At 38.6% G+C, this 19,201-nt stretch overlaps 1 protein-coding gene across 6 annotated transcripts in view; it reads right to left on the bottom strand.

Moving 5' to 3' along the window:
• Positions 1-19,201, bottom strand: part of LMO7 (LIM domain 7) — a 127,540-nt gene that overhangs the window by 87,144 nt on the left and 21,195 nt on the right. For all 6 annotated transcript variants that reach the window (XM_056483911.1, XM_056483902.1, XM_056483883.1 and 3 more), the window contains exons 2-3: positions 5,645-5,715; positions 2,569-2,638 (exon numbers count right to left, since the gene is read on the bottom strand). In XM_056483911.1, the coding sequence (XP_056339886.1) occupies positions 2,569-2,638; positions 5,645-5,715 (141 nt within the window). The remainder of the gene's footprint in view (positions 1-2,568; positions 2,639-5,644; positions 5,716-19,201) is intronic.

The raw sequence follows: 19,201 nt of genomic DNA, 5'->3' as shown, positions 1-19,201 counted from the left end.
ACTGCTGAAAAAAACTGTCAAATAGTTGAAGTGAACACAATGCTTAAACAACATACTTATATGGAAATAAAATAAATTTACTCCCTAGGGAGCAAAATCAAAATTCAAGGAATTCCTAGAGGGGAAGAAAAACAAAGGGGAGGGGAAGCAGGGGGAAGAGAAACAAGATGTCTTTCAAAGCATTTGTTTCCTTCTGATAATCAGACTGCCACAGAACTCTCAAAATCATGGGGGGTTTGTTTCCTTTGAATTAGAAAAGTCAGGAGAGAAATGGATGCTAATTAGGCAATAGAGGCATAAAATGTTTTGGAAATGGACGTCAGGATATGAGTCTAGAGGAGCGTGAAGAAGCTGAAGACAGAACAGGAAAAGATCTCTTTCTTTTAGAAAAAAAACATCTCTCAATATTAACATTTCCATCTGGATTTAAAAAACAGAAACAAAAAAACAAACAAACACAGAAAAAAAAGAAAAATGAGAAATATAAATTCACCCCTTCTAACAATGATTTCTATATCCCATGAAAGCTTGCTAGGGAGCAATTAGTGTGAGACTCAAAGGCATTGAAGACAGCAAAAGTGAGAGCCACAGAAGTATATGTAGCATTTATGAAGCCACAGAAAATACTAGAAGCACATTTGTGGGAGAAACAACCTACAAGCAATGAAAATATTTCCAGAACATATCAAGCAAACCTACCACTGAATTTCCTAGTAAGCTTTTTCTGTCTCTAAATTCTTTCAACCACAGTATCCTGAGCCTGCCAGGTATCAACGTCTGCTTTCTTATAAATGTGAATCCCCATAATTTTTAGTTTAGCTGGGATGAAACCTGGGCTCTTCAAAGCTGGTATAACTGAGGAGGTTCCTCTCAAGTCTGTGAAAACCACTCTTCCACTATTGTCACCATAAGCACCATCTTCTGAGTCCATGCCAATATGGTCTTCATAATTGTTGTCTTTTGAAACTGAAGTGTTGATGGAAAACCTTTTCCACAGGTTAACACTAAACATCATCTCTCTCAACTACTATCTTTAAGTTGTATTTAACAATAACATTGGGTGAGCCTGATTTACAAGAATCATTCACATTTTTGCCTCTTTATTTTTAAAGACTTGTAGGAACTACAAACAACTTCAAGAAACAACAATACACTACAAGTAAGATATAAATTACACACCAAATGAATACTCTGCATTTTTACATCTGGAAATAAAAATACATATAAAAACAAGAGTTCTTGCAGTTATGGTTCAAGACAGCACTTAAATCACCACAAAAATGAAATCTAGCTTATGGTTTTCTGATTTGAATCTAATGGCTACTTCAGAAGCCACGTAGGCAATCAAACCACTGATCAAATAACTGTGCTGTCCTCCTCAGGATTATTTTGGTTTCATTTGAATTCTTTTTTATATGCCTCACAGGAAAAGAATGTGCAGCAGTCCTGTTTGCAAGCCTAAATACCTGAGCTTGACTGGGACAAAGGCAAGTAATACTTTCTACATTCATTTGATGTGGAAATGCAGACTCTCAGCTTGTGCAACAACTTATGGCAATTTAACATAATTTTATGACCTCCAGTCAAGTTAACTACACTTATTCTCTAATGAGCTATATGGTTGACCAGCAAAAGCCAATGTTTGTTGGCTCATCCCATTAAAACATGTAAATAGAAGTATCTAGAGAAGTTTTGCATTCTACTCCTACTAAGAAACCAGGTAATTTTCTCTGATGTTGAGCTTGCATATTTATCATAAGATGGGAGCTTCAATTTGTCACAGGAACCATGCCTATGTATGTCCCTGCTCACCTTGGATCTTTTAATATGGGACCAGTAGTTTTTGTGGCAGGACTAAATAGTCTTTACACCCTACGTGACATAAATAGCCAACAATGTTGTCATTGTGAAAAAAATGATGAAGAAGGAATTCTTTGAATTCATTCACAGAAGGGTTTCTGATGCTAAATGGCAGCAAAACTTATCCTAGTCTCTGGGCAGCAAATTTTCCAAACAGCATACAGAAAATCTTTTACATTTCCTGTGAAAATTATGACATAGATCTCCCACCTCTACCCCCAGCAATGTGATTTACAGCCAAAACATTGGCAAATTCCTCAGCTGAAGCCTGAAGAGAGATCTTTGCATCATCAGAGTTATTTTAATGCAACCAAAGCTTTGCTGTGGGTAGAGTGAAACAGGTTCTAAAAATACTTTAACTACACAGAATATTTCCTACTCTGCCCATTCCCTAAGAAAGGGATATCAGAAGTGGCTTCTGAATGTAAAATAGGATGGTGGCCTTTAAATGGAGACAAGTACTGCCACAGAGGTTTGTGCACAGGAGCCAGTGCTGGATGCATCTGGGGATGATGGAGCAGCTTCATGCAGTGACAGGATGACTGAAGTTACAGATCCAGATTGGGTATCCTTTGTGGTCTAAGATAACACAGAAATGGTACCATTTTGAACAAAAAATGAAAATGTAGCTAAAATTTTGAAAACTCCTTAAAAACAAAAGATCACTTGATTCATATGCCAGATATTAGATTCAATGCCATTACTTACCAAGCCAGCTATTGGAGTTGGCAGAAGATTAATCTTCTTAATGATGCCAGGTTTGATCTTGTTAATCAAACTAAAAAAAAAAAAAAAATCATATGATTTTCTGGTAAATAATTTACTGTACCCAAGTATGAGCATCAATGCTTATTAAGAAATACTTTGCATGTGGTCCTAACTTAACATGATTTGAATAAGTTTGAGCTGAACCTGTTAACACTCCCAAGAAGTGACAAGCAAGAACAGATTGCAGAAGCAAAAAATGAAACAAGTCACACATAGAGAGGTTTCTGGGAACAGCAAAGTGAGAAAAAAGAAAATGCCTGAGGAGGTGCAGGCAGAAAAGGATCTGTGTTTCTACTACGTGGGTGGTGATATTAATTGGACTCAAATTTCCTATTTATAGATTCTCTTCTCATAAAGGTTCTAAGCAGATGTCAAAAATGTACCAGAATATTCATTTTCAGAGTTCAGTGTGATAGCACTAGTATTCCTGTAGGGGTGAAAAATAAAATCAGTTTTCATAATGCTACCAAGTCCAGTATGCTGTGTGCAGCAATTTTTTTTGGCACATATAATTTACATGCACAAGTCATTTTCCACCTCAGTCAGAAGAGATTGTACCTGATATCACTCTTCACATAAAATTCACAATTAAGCTGAGAAGATGGGACAGACTAACACATCACTATTGAACACATAAGCTCAAATGAATACCTCATCCTACAGTGAGGATGAGGCACAGGATTCCTTGCAAGTTTATATCCAGGTTTTCAGTCATGGAGGTAGGGAAATATTGTGGTTCACCAAATTACACACTGAACCACAGGGTCAGCAGAGAACAGGGACCTCAGGACACCCTGCAGACTTCATCTGCTTCTATACCTTTGAGGATTTTTTTACTTGCTCTCACTTCTTGTTGCTGCTTGTCTGGCCAGACCCTTTACCCCACACAAAGCATCAGCAAGGTTTTGAGATCTGCCCACACTAGTGCAGAGACAAGACCTGGAGTTTAAAACTCAGTTGGGGGAAAAAGCATCTTTTGCTCAAGCAGAAAATGTATTTGGAAAATAAACACAAAGAAGTGTTTCCCCCTATACACTGGAATGAAGAATACATTTCTAGATACCTACAGGAAAATAAAAGAGCTGCAGGTCCTGAGATTTTTCAGTAACACTGAGTTGTAGAAAACAAGACACGTTTGATTACTTTTCCCACCCAAAAAAGTGACCTGTTGAGGTGGAATAAAAAAAGTTTGCATTCCTCCCCTTTTATTTTTAAATCTTCCAAATGCATAATTTTTATTTATTTTACTGAAGAACATGAAGTAGCATGTGACCAGAAAAAACTTTAGTTATGTATTTCTCTAGTGTATGCACATTAGAATTAGTAAAATGTAAAAGGCTTTCTTTTGTCAACTACTGATTGCTCAGCCAACACATGCACTTGGTCATTGAACAGGACAAACAGACGGATGCTGTAGGAATATGTGGTGCAAATAGAGGTCTTATCTGCTATGGTTTAAGCCAGAATGCAATCTACAGAGATAATATATCCACCTAAATTAGCCATGCCACAGATGAACCAAGGAAATGCACAGTGCAATTTCTAGTTTGTCTCAAATAATTGAGATTTTGCACTGTACTGTCATCGGTGAAAATTGGACATGCGAAGATTTTTGCCATCTGCTCTTTCCTGTTTCCACAGAATTTCTATGAAAATCACTCCTCCTTGGACTTCAAGTATGTCAGATTTAAAATTATGACAGAAGAACAGCTATTTTAGTACAACACAATAAGGCATCTTTTGCTTCAAAGAAAGTTGCATGCCTCCTAAGGCAAGCTGCTCAGCTGAAGAAACTACAGAATGATCTTCTTGTATTATTATTAATTAAAGATAAATTTAACTGATTTACATTTGGCAGATGGAGCTTCATTCTCTTGCCAAATAAGTGTCAGCAATAAAGTTATCAGAAGATTAGTATGTATCAGTCAATGGCCAATTCTTAAACATCTGAATACATTATACACATCCCACTAAACACATAGCTGAAGAAATACCTTCTTATGAAAAGTATAAACTATTTTTATTGCCACATTCACACTCAGTAACATTTAATTACATAAGTAATGAAAATAAAGCATCCAGCTCTACAATATTATTGAAAATGAATTAATGCCCCATATCACAGATAAATTCAGAAGCAGGTAGCAAGATAAGACTGGGAGGACAAAGGGTCCAAAGCAAAAGAACACACGGCAGTATTCATAGAAGCAGAAAACTACATATAGGAAAAGAAGCTCAGAGAACTGACCTTTCATAAATATTTTCTGAAAGTTAGCTTTGCTGAACTGATTTTGGAGTGGCTCTGAGATATGTGGGGTTTTTCTGTTGCTGTTTTGTTGTTTGTTTTTGTTTTTTTTTTAGCATCCCAGGTAGTTCTCTAATGAGATTTCTCTTACACTGGTTCTCTAATGACATTTACAACTTCTGTTCCTTAAAACACTAAGAGATTAGCACCACTTCCAGTCCTGGAAACCTGTTCCAGTAAGTACCAAGCCAATTAGATATGTGGATGAGACTTGATGAGTGGACATTTTACACCTCTGACTCAGTCTAGCAACGAAACCAGGCAAGTCTCATCATTGCCAAGCCTACAGTATATAAGCACAAGGAAGCTCCTTACAGAAAGTGCTCCAAAACAAGCTGAGTGTAAAGTCCTGTGATAGGAATAGGTAGTTTCAGGATTTATAGAATCAACAAAGGGCAGGGGATGGAGGACAGAAATCCAAATCCAAACAACAACAGTGGGTATAGGGGTAACAGAGTGCTTTCATCCCAGCCACAGCCACACCACCTTGCAGAATTTGAAGAGAAAGCCCAGAGATATCCTGGGCATTATAACCAAAACCAATATAATCAATCAACAACAGCATGATCCTCTCAGTATCACACAAAGAAACGTGTGGGACAACAAACAGAACACATAGATCTGGAAAAAAAAAAAAAAATCAGAGGCCTGGATGGAAAGAGGCAGCTGATGTTAACCTGAAGGGTTTTTGTACAGGTAACCAATACTCACTCGCACAACAGGACTCCATTTTCCAGAGCTGCTCTAAAGTCTTTGGTTCCAAAGCTTTGCCCAGTAACTGCCTATAAGAATGAGAGTTCAGAGTTAATTGGACACATAGACAAAATCAGGACTAGCAAGAGAATCTTAGTAGTAGTTTAAAAAAAGAACCAAACAAACCAACCTCAGTTTAACACTTAGTTCATACTACTATTTTCTTACATTAATTTCAAAGCAGCAAGTATTTAAAAGCCAGTTCTTTATGCCTCAAAAGAAGTCTGATCCAACATCTTAGAACAGTTTCCTCTAGTGTAAGCCAATCTTCAGGTAAATTCTGTGGGAATACTTATTATTTTCTAAAGCAGTACCAGTCACATTGAAAAGCACAGAGGAAATTTCAAACAGAAATGCAAAAGAGAGAGAAAGTCTTTTATCTCCTCCTTCATGTTACACTGTGTATACCCATGATATCTAGCACAAAGCATTTTAGTAGTGGGTTTTTTGGTGCCACTTTGCACCTAAGGCAGTGTGACTAAAGAGCCACTCCAAGTCCACATTGCCACGTGCACAGCAATTCCCATTCCTTGGAAACTGGCAGGATTATACCAATGGGACTCCTTTGCATATCCAGAGTGAAAAAGCAGTGAACAAGAAAAGTGTCTTATAAAGGACTTAAGATACCCAAAACCAAAAGAATGGACTGTAAGTTTTCAGCAAAGTGGTTTTCAAAAAAGACCCCAAAACCCAAAAAACCAAAGCATTTGCTCAAGCCTGTACTCATTTGGAGCTGCTGCTAGATCCCCCCTGTGCATACATCCCCTGCAGGAACCAAATTTGGCAGATTTCTTGTGAACCCCAGATTAATAACCCACATGCAAGTCAAAAAAGGATACATTATTCTGACATCAGTCCAAAAGAGAGGTTTTGTGCTAGCTGAAAACAGAAATCAAATACTGGGAATTTTATTTATTTGAGCTTAGAGGTCACCACGTTCAGCCACCAGCTAATTATGAAACACCCTTTGGGGATCCTGGCTGTCCTCAATCCTGTGCAGGATTTCAGGCACACAATTAAAAGTGCTGTGGAACCCTCATGCATCCAGAGCAAAGCTACTGGTTACCACAATTAAGGAAATTAGGACTGAAAAAAATGAGTTGTGCTTGTTAAAAACAGCAAAGGAGAGGATGAAGCTCTTTTAGGATCTGTTAAATTATTACATTATTACCCTATCATATATTTTAAATTCCAAGAGGAATGTACACTAACACCTGAAATCCTACAAATTAATTAGCTTTAACATAGGTTTTCTTTTCATTCAAATGCTGTAAGTTCAATCTTCCTATTGAGAATAAAATTAAATATTATAAAAATCTTATTTTGTGTTTAAGGGTTTTTTGTAACAAATAGTGATAGAAAATGAGCGATGGCACACCAACTCAAGATGAGAAAAATTTCAAAATTCAGGGAAAGAAAGGGTGATTGTGATTCCCCTAGAAGAACTGTGCTTTATACAATATTCATATAACAACAGTCTGTTACTACAGAAAACTAGAAGTTCTATCTTAGAAATAATCACTTAAAAACACAGAATATGAAAATTATCTTTGTCTTGTCTATGGTATGGTATTTTGTTTCCAAACCTATATATTTAGTGATAATGATTTTGAGGAAGTTATCCAATATAAAATCATAGCACTAAGACTTTAAAAATAAATATTTATGTTCCCTAGGTTATAAGGAATATGAGGAATAGGAATACCTAGTTTAAAATTAGGCCCTTCATTCTGCAAGTTAGAAATTTGAGATTTGCATGCCACACTTTAGAGCTGTACTGTTAAAAGGGCTGTAGGACTGGAGTCTAAGTTTACAGCTGTGTTTCAAACTCCAAGCAATTCTTAAGAATCCTAAAATTGTTCTTATTTTGGAGTTGCCACTGATACCTACAGGACTACACAGTTGAAATGTTTGGGTTTATAGAGAGTTTACTGGCAAGTCATGCATGCAACAGAGGACAAGGCGTTTCCTTCAATGAGAGCTGGGCCCATCCCAAACCTGCAATGTCTTCTATACCCACAGTCAACCTTCACTGTGGAATTCCTCTTTTTTTTTTTTTTTAATTGCAGTATGTAGCTAAGGCTCACACTCCAAAAATCATTCAGAAGAACTGAAGACAAGTTAAACTTCAGAGCAGCCCCTCCAGAGCACAAGAATGCCACGCTGCAGTGCATAATCCTGTTTCCTGGAAGAGCAAGAGTCCAATTTGAGTACAGGGCTGTAAATGCCTCTATTAGACTTGCAGACCTCTTAAAATTACATTAGAAGACATTACACTGGAAGCATTTTGACTAAGTTATTTGTGCAGCTGCTGCAGCACTCAACACTGATTAGCTATACAGGATGGAGCTGTCAGACTGATCTTGTGACCCACTGATTTTGACAACTATGTGGTTTGTTGATATTAAAATAAAAGCACTGGCTCTGCCAAGTTAGGTTTCATTAATATTGACTTTCAAAGGATAAGTAATAATTAAGTAATTAGAAGGTGTTCTCAAAGAACAATTTAACACTGCTGCTTGAAACCAAAACATTTTCCAAGTTGCACAACAACTTGAATTTGTTGATGTCACAAAAGTAAGTGCTCCATTTAAAAATCTGCTTTTGTACAGAGACTGAGGACAATTCTCATTATGGACTTTCATCTGGCTTATACCCAGTGCAGAGCTTCCAGCTCAACTGGAACTATGATAGCCTACCCAGTAACCAGGTATCATTAAAAAAATGCCAAACACAAACTGGCTCAGAGTTCCCTGGCTTTTAAGAACTTTATGAAGTGAATCCCACCCTAAGATATTACATCTTCAAACTATGTCTACGATTTCTGAGTCACTGTTTGTTCATGAAAACTGCTTATACTGGGTGTGGTACTCTTATGTAATAGGCATAATTGATTTTGGACAATTTTTCAACCACTTAGCCATGTGAACAACCAAATAATAAAGAAAATACCTTACAAGAGTGGTTTCTATCCATCTTTGAACAACATCCCTTTCCAAATTACATGTCTCTTTTCTCTCCTCCATTCAGTTGAATATATTTTGCTTTTTTGATAGAATGAGCTCAATGGCATAATTAAAGGCTATATCATAAAATCAAATTTAATTGCTGCTATAAAATAGCTATTTTTTTTTAAAGATAGCGTCCCCTAATACTTTGGTAATTTGCAAATGCCAGGTCCAACCAATTTTCTTCAAACAGTATGCAAATCAAGTCTTTATTTAAATTTAGGCATTTTAAAAATGCTTACACACAGGGCTAGTTTATTTTCAGATTTGCTGTGATTCTTGCAGGAGGAGAAAAATCAAGAAATGACCAAAGACCAACCATTCTGAGCACGGCATGACATCAAAATCACCATGGACTGAACAAAAAGCACATAGCACAGTATATGCTGATTATATGCCTGAGTACCAAAATAATCATTGAGTACGTGTCTTTAACTTGCTATACTGGAGACCAAATATAGCTGATCATAAAGTAGGGCTTCTTTGCCTTACAGTCTGTCCAAAGTTAAAAGAGTTTTTTCAGTGTTAATAAAAAGATACTAGGGGATTGATTACCAGGTTGTTTCCATGGTTTACACAGGTTTGAATGGCTTTAGCAAAAAGGCAGCTCTACCACAGGCCAGCTGATATTTACCACCATGTGAAATTCGAAGCAAAGCGACCGGCAGGTTTCTCAATTTAACTTTGCTGTGATGGAAACAGCCAAGCTAGACTCTCCCCATCCAATGCAAGGATCACACCACATACCCAGGCATGCTGGCTGACCAGTTCTCCATCACAACAGAGACAAGGAGGCAGTGCTGTACCACACCCAGCCTGCAATCTGAGCGATGCCTTGGCACAGGTACTCACCGTCCAGCCTGCTCTCTCCAGCTCAGAGCTCTTCTGCCACCCTCCCTTTAGACTACACCACTCAAACCATGCTAGGGCCCTGTGCATCAGTTTGAGAGGAGTGCTGCTTGCATCAGCTTGAAGCACACAGCTCCCTGATACAAGGATGTACGTTAGAGATGGAAGGAAGATTCAAGATACTGAACCACACACAGGAGCAGCTGCCTGAAGGCAGGCTTATGCCAGGATCTCATGGGGCAAACAATTACTCAGAGGGCAATTAATCAGATCAACGTTGATTTATCTATTTCAGGTCCCCAGCATGGCCTGCAGCAAGAAAAGACAAATTTTGCATGCTGAAGAAAGGACTGGCTGTTTTCTGCAGGGAACTGGGACAATGATGCAACAGTGATGCAATGGTGCCATCCCCAGTACTGAATTCTGGCACACCTGCCAGTTCCTGTCACAATGCCTGCCTGAGCAGATCACCCATGTATGTATGAATGTCTGAACTGCTACCTTTCCAACGACTTTTCTTCTCCCTACCCATTACCAAAAATCTGGATCAGACTACATAGCAAATGGCTTTGTCTTTAAATAACCCCAGTGTTGCATTCCTCCATTTGCAGTACTCCTTTGGCTATAACTACCTTCACACAATGCAGAATGGCACTGCTCCTGCAGGATGAACTAGGAGATAGGCAACACCTCAGCCAACAAGCAAGCATGCAGGCAACTCCCAGTGTGCTGGCATCTGTACAGGGTGGCCAGGGCTGGAAGTAGATTCACAACATTTTCAAGTAATAAAATATTGAGTTCACTCCATTTTATATCTAAATGTCAGAACATGTTATACCTCAGCTTGACAGATTTTTCATGTCCATCACAAAAGAAGAGTAATACCAAAAAAAGAAGTAAAAAAAGCAGTAAGGATTTTCCTTCCCCTGCATTCAGATGCACTACCCAAAGTCCTACCTCCCCTTTTCATGGCTATTTGCAGTTCCATCTAAATGCCATGCAGTACATGAGCTTGTCTTTGAGCAGCATGTGTGGTAGCTACCAGAAAATGCTCCCATTATGCTTTGAAGTAAATAGCTTGTGTTGTCTGGCATTTGCAGTCTTCCCATCCAGTCTTCTCCCAATTTTTTAAAACTCCTCCCTCTTTTTTAAAAAAACCCAAACAAAAGAACCCCCATAACATTGCCTCAATTTTCTCCTGTAGTAATTTGCTTTATCCAAATCTCTCCCAAAAGACATAGGGTGGTAGGAGCCACATTTAGAGGGCTGCTGTACACAATCTCAAACACAAGTTCAAAATCATTTGGGTAGAAGACTTTTGATATTGCAGCAGAAAGCCCAACCATAGCAATGATTTCTCAAGGTCAGGCAGTAGAAAAGAGCAGCTCATTTTTGAGGCCAGCAGGATCTGTCTCCTGAATTTTGAGCCCCAGGAAAATGTACAGAAAGAGTGGGAATTCATAGCTCCCATCCATGGGAAAACACTACTGGCATTTCATTTCTGGTAGCAGCAGGGATGTCAGTTCCAAAGCAGGCAAAGTCATTGTGGGAAAAATGCTGCTGTTGTGGGAAAAATGCTGCTATCTTCCCTTCTGAATCAACCATTTAATTCACAGTCCAACAAACTCCTGAGGGGTCAGTCAACAAGTGCTCAAGAAGCTGGTACCCACAGAGGCTCTCCAGCAATGAAACTATGACACTGCCCAAACTAAAAACTGCACAAGGATCAAGAGCAAGACCTAGGTTTCTACAAAAAAAAAAAGCTATGTATTTCAAATCCCCACACAGCTAAAATCCATCTGAGGAAAAGAACTGGGAGGGCTGGATTAAGAAAAATATCTACCAGAAAAATGTGTTGTATAATCTAACTGAAGAGCAAAAGTAAGAAGGGGGAAGGAGATGAATATTTTTGCCATTGATCATTTATGCTGGACCATGTGACTGTTCCTCTATCTCCACAACAGTAATGTTTTCCAGTTGGAATAATTCACTCTCCTGCAAGTCTCAGTGCAACGCTGTAGTCCCCTGTTTAACCCCATACCCCAAATCCCTAGGCCTCATTTCATTTCAGAGAATGTAGAGATTTTTCAGTCTTCAGCCCAAGCTGCCTTTGATAGCAAACCAGAACAGATATTTATAAAAGGAAATGGTTCATTAATGAAAAAAAAGAAAGAAGTCTTAACTGTTATTTTCTATCATCAACATAATGATGGGGTCTTATTGTGGTATGCCTTCTGGACAAACATACCAAGACTCCTGAAATAACATACAGCTACATTCTTACAAAAGATGAAGAAAAACAATAAGGGGTGAGTAAGAAGGGCAAAGATTACTGGTGTAGGTGTGAAAAGCACAGATCTCTGTTAATCAGATGCTTATACTCTGCTCTTTTCAGCTTTTCTGTCAAACCACATGTAGAAACACAACCTGAAGTATGAAAGCAAATTTTTCCATCCAATGGATTGCAGAACGCCTGGCTGGGTGGAACAATGCTGCAGGGAGAGCAGGGATAAACGTTTGGGATCCATCAACTCTGTCAGGCTTTTCCCCCCACAAACAAGACCATCCCACAAAAGAAAACAAGATGAATAAGCCCTCTGTTTATCCTGATGATGTACTGACAGGTATCAAGCTAGGAAAACCACCACACTTTACTTTGTGTGACAGTGTTGCTGTATGTGCAGATATGGGCAGCATCAACTAGATGGAGGCAGGTGTTCCAGTAATGCAAAGATTGCCAATGCAGAGTGAAGTCTGAATGAATATGAATCTTTAAAAACAAGAAATCATTGACATTTTATTTTTAATTACATAGCTACACATGATTTCTTGGGAAACTATTAATTCTGTAAACCCCATTTAAATGCACACAAGCTCTAGAGCTGCCACCTTCAGTGATGCATGCTGATTTCAACTTTAACCACATATTCACTTTCTCATATGTACTTAAAATTCATTTCAGTTAAATAAAAGTGGGTATTTATTCACCTTCCCAAGACAACAGAATACTAACAGAATACTGCTAGTATTTTAATACTAACATCAGTATTTTAATTAGTATTTTAAATTTTTCCAGTTGAGCTCCATACTAGTTTAGTAGTTTGTGGTAAAAGAATTGTGGCATTGGGCCCCTTAACAGTAAATGTTCCTTATTAAGCAGAGAAAAGGATAAAGCAGCTATGGGGAAACAAACATCCAAACATTCTGTTCACCCCTGAAATAAGCAAAAAGGAAACACTGAAATCCAGAGGAGTGCAAAACCCTGTTTTATTGAAAGTTGTCTTTTTCAACTAATTCAGAGTAAAGCAGTGGGGTACCAGACTTCAGTGCTTCTTTCTGACTGAGAAAGTAGTTAAACATACCCAGGGAGCAACAATAATGTACGAATGGTTTCTAGAAAAATCATCAACTGAGATAACAGAAGAAATTACAAGGAAAAATTCCAGTTTCACTACTTAGATATCTTCTAATGACCATGTTTTATAATATATGCACTCTCTCGCTAGCCGGATTTTGAACTTGCCCGTTGTAAAAGTCAGTCATTCCACGCACCATTTCTTATTCTTTTTTCTGGAATATTTACATGTTCAGCACTGCTCTGATTCTTATCTGACCTCAAGTTGTTAACACCTTTCCAAGTTGGGGGATAAGCAATCAAGAAACAAATCCATTCATAGTGTTGCAGCTGGATAAGTGAATACGTGCATAGCTACATCCTGTGTAGTGTCCACCAGGGCCATAAAAAAAAGCTTGTACTGGACAGAATATCAGTATGTTCTCAATATCTCCCTCCAGATGTTGAAACAAAAATACCAGAAGAGTATCAGCAACAACACAGCTTAGAAAAGAGGGCTTGGGAGAAGACTTAAGACACAGAAGGCTGGATGAGCAGTCCAGTCACAGGAGAAAGCCATGATCTTCCTGCTGTCCTGAAATTGCACCAGAGCCTCTATTTTCACTCTCTTCCTTGTGCTCATGTGAAGGGTCTGCATTTATGAAGTGTCCTGCAATCATCCTGCATCATTTTGCTTCACTATAGCACTAAATATATATTAAAAAAATCCCAACCCCATCTCCATGTAACTCCCTCACACACATCCCACCAGCTGTTCCCCTCCCCAAAAATAAGCATATCGACCTAAACAGGAGGTCCAAGCATCACAGAAGGGTTGCTGGAGATAACAAAAGGAAAACATTCCGATTTTGTGCAGATTCTTGAGAGGCTTGGCATGCCCAAAGATCCAGTGATGCAGCACCCTGGCAGCCAGGCAGTATGTGACCAATGGGACAGGGAGGCACTGCCCTCACAAAGAACTTCAGACAGCAATAATAAAAAAATTCCACCCCAAAAGCCTCTATGCAAAATGATTCTGTATAATTTCTTTTGCTAAAGGAAGAAAAAAAGAAGCCTATGACAACAGTAGCAGTTTTCTTGCAGGGGAACAAGAGAAAAAATAAGATTGCTTTTAAAAGCTTCAATGTAAATAGAGGCATTACTTGCAATATTAACAGATAAAACTTTATGATAATAAAAATCATATTTGCCTATAGCAAACATTTAAAAATTACTAAAGCAAATACTGGCTTAGCCTTTTTTTTTTTTTTTTTTTTTTTTTTTGCTGTAGATGTAATAAAATAACATTTGTCTTACATTTTTATCTATTATTTTATATTTAGCATTTTAAACAATGTCTACATTTCACTGTAATTGAATTTCTAAATATTTGGTATTGCTCATTTAGAACAAAAGATAAATGCAAACTATAAAAATCCTTTGGATCTCTGTATTTTCTAAATTCAGTTTTACTACTATTATAATTCCAGGTTGAAGTCTGTGCAGGCTCTCAATTCACTGGCATCTATTTTTACAGGAAGGACTGTAAATAAAACAATATCTTTGCTTATGCCGATTAAGAAAAGCATGCTAAAACTCTGGTGCTATTTGCAAGCAGGTCCCTGTTGGGATTATTTATATCAGTGGCAGAGACAGAGAGATACCAGATGAAATGGCCAAGAACAGAGCATGTTTCTGCCCTAGATTACAATTCTCTCTTACAAACTGCCTTGATCCTGTACTCAATACTCTGATTTTTCATATATTTTAAATGCTTCTCCATGCTTCTCCAGAGACCAGCAGTGGTGCCATGAGCAAACCAGGAAGCTAACCACAAGGTCTTGAAATGACATTCAGCAGCAGGAGGAAAAAAGGCATTAGATAAAAGAAAATGCACACAAAGGGGAAATGCTTTAGATACAATTGTTTTCCCATATTTAGCAAGGTTATTCATGAGTGAAAGTAGTTTCTTGTTACTACTAGAGATTTGTCGATCTTTTCAAGTTTTTCAGCCCTTACAGGAAGCAGTACTTGGAGCAGCAGATACACAGAGATGCATTGAGCCCACTTCAGCCCAAAGCATTCACCAGCACTCCCCCTCTCTCACGCTACATCCATTTGCTTGCAATTGGACTTTGGGGAGCCAACAGCCTTCTCTGTGCATCTTCCCTCCTGTCCCCACATCCCCTGACTTTTATAGCTCTCTCTCCTACACATGCTGGTTTCAAAGCCACTTCATGAGCACCTCTTAGCTCATTAACAAGGAAACAGATGGACAGCGAAAAAATAAATTGTGCGGAAAAAACATTTAACAGGGTCAAAGACACCATAAAGGCAATTAGTGTCATGTACAGACCCTGGAAAAGTAGTCAGAACATCACTTCCCAGTAATGGCACTTGGCATTAACTGCAGATCTTAAACAATGCAGTTTAGAAATTTCAGTGTTATCTAGCAGCAGTTATGTAAAAATAAACAATCAGGTGGAGGTCACTGAAATTAATGCTGACTTCAGGTGGTGAAATACTATGCTCTTGTCTGGAATTTGAATAATTCAGGAAGAAGGGTTAGCTTAAAAGAACTCCACTGATCTGATCTGTCTAAATTTAAAAAAAAAAACAAACAAGATTACAAAGCTCCTGTTTGGTAGCTGGGGGCTTTCTAAACTACATTTACTTTTCATAATATAAGAGTAGGTAAGAACTAAGAGAAGCTACATAGAACAGTGACTAAGAAAAGCTTTATTTCAGGGTTTTCCTGGTTGTTTTTTAGGAACTTTCAAGATAAGGAGTTGAAAGGAATATAAACACATACAACTAATTATACTGGGCTATTTGAAATGCAGTGTGCATGGCCCAGGTCACTACACTGGGAGCAAGACCTCCAAACACTCCCCTTGCCAAGGCTGGCGGGGATGCTGCACTCCAGGGGAGCTCCTGCATCCCGGCAGAGGCCACTGCCACTGCTGCACAGCACCATCTAATGGGAGACACCACACAGGACACAGCCTCTGTGCTGCTGTGCAGCCTCCTCCTTGGCAGCAGATGAAAGAAATCGCCTCTGGCAAAGAAATTAAATAATTGCAGTCAGAGGAGGAAGAATGGCTCTGGAGGAAATTGAAGTCCAAGGGAGCCACAGAAGGATGGCGTGCAATTGAAAAGATGACAGAACAACTACAGGAGGCAGAGAATCAGTCTGGGCAAAGAAACAAAGAAGTTTAGGCTCAGCAAGTTTTGCTGACCACGACTTGTCACTGATTATGTGTTCTAGGAGTTCTAAAAAACGAATGCTGCACTTTCAGAGCATTTAAATATAAGGAATATTTGGTGAACAAGTAGAAAGTCAAGTGTCTTTATACTTTGAGAACTCTGAAATTAACACATTATTGGGCTTAAACACACAGCTTTCAGCTTTTCAGAGGATCCTGTTGTAGCTACACCTCCTTCAAGACCCTTCCATCATCTCACAGCAGGCACAGTGCCACCCTGAATAGCAACCACACATTATTCATAATTATAGCTATATTCCCCCCTAAAAAAAAAATCCTTCACTGTTAGAGATATATTAGCCTTTACAAAAAATCAAATGTCGTTTCTAGCAGAAATCAGGGATCAGGCTACTAACAACCTCAAAAACCAGGGCTTCATCTATTTAACTATTTAACACGACTTGAAAAGGTCCCTCTTTAAGCACCACATTGCTCTGTCACATGTTCCTATCTGAACATTTTGGTGAAGCTGATAGAGTATTTATTAAGCCAAGCATTACTAGCCAGCTCTTATTCTCCAGGGATCTCTGCTGCATGGTTTGCAAAACCTCAGACAGCAGATGCACTATCAGCTGCCAGGCACAGGCAGCCCCACGCAGGGATAATTGCTGCACTGCAATTAAAGCATTAAGGTGAAGAGCATGGAGGTCCAGAAGGCAAGCCATGAGTGACAGCTGCTGCTCTCCCAAACTCTATTGACACTTCCCCCTTCCTTCTTCAGTATCATCACTCATCACTCCTCTTCAGATCCAGGGTGAGCATTGCACATACCCCAAGTGTTACTCAACCACCTGCAGCATGACACTTCCTCCAGCCATTTTACTGCTCCTCTGCAAATGCAGCTTTATTTATTTAATTATTTGAGGAGCCAAACTGGTTTGACAGAGTGCTTGCCTCCTTGCTTGGGTGTGCAGAGGAGCCCAAGATAAGAAGGACTAGCAGCCACACAGAGCTGCTATGTACACTGCCCTGAGGCAGGATTTAATTACTAGTCAAAAGCAGTCTATCTCCCCCTGATTACATAAGACAATTATAACTTGCTTGTATGTATTATGACATCCTTGCAGAAATGTTCATGACTCTTTGTAAACAATTCCATATTCTGCAAGGAGAGGCAAAAATTTACATCACAGTCTCCATATTCAACCCATTAAGCATTTAAAATGTGAATCCTTGATATCCACCTTTTTATACCATTAGAAAATTCCATGTTGATGAAAAATTTTTTGTTGTTATTCAGAGGAAAACAAGTCAGCAGTGTACTGAAGAATTTATCTGCATATGGCAAATACATCTTGTCTCAAAGACACACTCTGACCTAAAGTCCTGTGTAAAAAATGTTCAATCAGCAGTGGGCTGGTTCACATATATTCACAATCTCCCCTAATGATACATCTACAGTGATAAAAAAAGCTCCACAAAACACACACAAAAAAAGCTATGACACACAAACAGGCAAATTGCATTAGAAGAACATATCCAAAGCTGTAAAAACAGTCTTGAAAGACTACTCTCTTTTACTCATTTAGTATGTTTGTACCTTGTAACTAATTTTTAGGTTATGAACAGATGCATGTTCTTTGGGCATTTTTTTGTCCTCAGCTTATTTTGTCCTTAAAAATAATGAGGCATTGAATGGAAAAATACCGTCAGTAATTCATATAGTTTTTCATAGACAGAATTGTCTATGCCCTGGAAGACAGAGATTTTCTTCTGCCATAGGCAAGATGCCTCAAGTATTTTGGGTTTGAGCCACAATGGTTTTTCTGTGACCAGCTGTTTTCCAGGGCATGCACTCTCCAAGAATGTCTGAAATTTTGCCTAGCACCAGACAAAGCACAGACTGCCCCAATTTAAACATTTTACTCCATACATGTTGCATGAAGTTATGCCAATTTCTGCTGCTTGATCTAGTAAGTGGTTGGGATTTCTATATGAAATTTTTTACCATTTTATTTAAAGCTCAGTAATAAAGATGTTTCTCCTACCAAAAAACAAACAAAACTGCAAAGTGCTTTTAACATCAGGTTCACTGCTTTAGAGCAGAATGATGTCTCTGGGGATTTTTTAATTCATAATTCCAGAGAGAAAGGAATGATACTTCATAGCACTGATGCTATTTCTGATGCAAGATTTGATTCTGGTTTTGGGGCCATCACAAAATCATGCATTTTATTGATTGTACATACTCAGATCATTTGTTAGAACAAGAGGCTGGACATAATTTCAACTTGAAGCATTCAAGCACGACTTGCACAGCATTTACAGACTAACAAAGGAATTATCCCACTGGGTTAAACTAGTTGTCCATCCCACCCAGCACCCTCAGCCTGAGAATGACACGTACCAGGTATGTCAGCATGACTGCAGGGTGGGGAGGGAGGACACCAGTACTTTCATATTTAGAGCAGAGGTGTTCTAGCCTTCTCTATAATTAAATGGTAAAAAACACAGATAGGGAGAGCAACACAGCTTTTCATAAACAGTTCTCTTGCATGAGAAATTATTACAGAAAGGAGAAATGTCACCCACCACTTCCTCCTGTGCTTATACACCAAGCTTTTTAAAATACCTTGTTGCTTAAGGATTTCTTTGTTTGCACTATACAACATATGGAGATGTGCATCCAGAAGAACTCGAACACAAGCCTAAGTTGTGATCAGTCCAAAGTGGTAAATGCATGTAATGCCTTTTTAACTAAGGCGTGTACCCATGAATATGGTACTAAAAACTGATGCATCTGTTGCAGGACAGTATTCTCCAAGCCTGGTGCCTCGGATTGAGAGCCTGTGTGACAGCAAGTGGGAATTCATACACCACCTGGGAGTCACTGCAAAACTGATCTCATATCTCTTGACACATTCTGACCTCTGCTGTTATAAAGTGGAATTTATTTTGACAATTTTTTTCTTTAAAACACTGCCCTCAGTTGAATTTCAGTATCTGCAATTAACCAGGGAAAAGAAATTATGGGAAAATCACTTTTATTTTACACCATGAAACAAAGTTTCCACATTTTTTCCCTCCCCCTCATGTTCCTACCATCCTGTCATTTATT

This window comes from Oenanthe melanoleuca, chromosome 1 (assembly GCF_029582105.1).
Source record: "Oenanthe melanoleuca isolate GR-GAL-2019-014 chromosome 1, OMel1.0, whole genome shotgun sequence".
NCBI lineage: Eukaryota > Metazoa > Chordata > Aves > Passeriformes > Muscicapidae > Oenanthe > Oenanthe melanoleuca.
The sequence above is the reverse complement of the archived record's forward strand: the minus strand, read 5'-3'. Positions and strand labels throughout refer to the sequence as shown.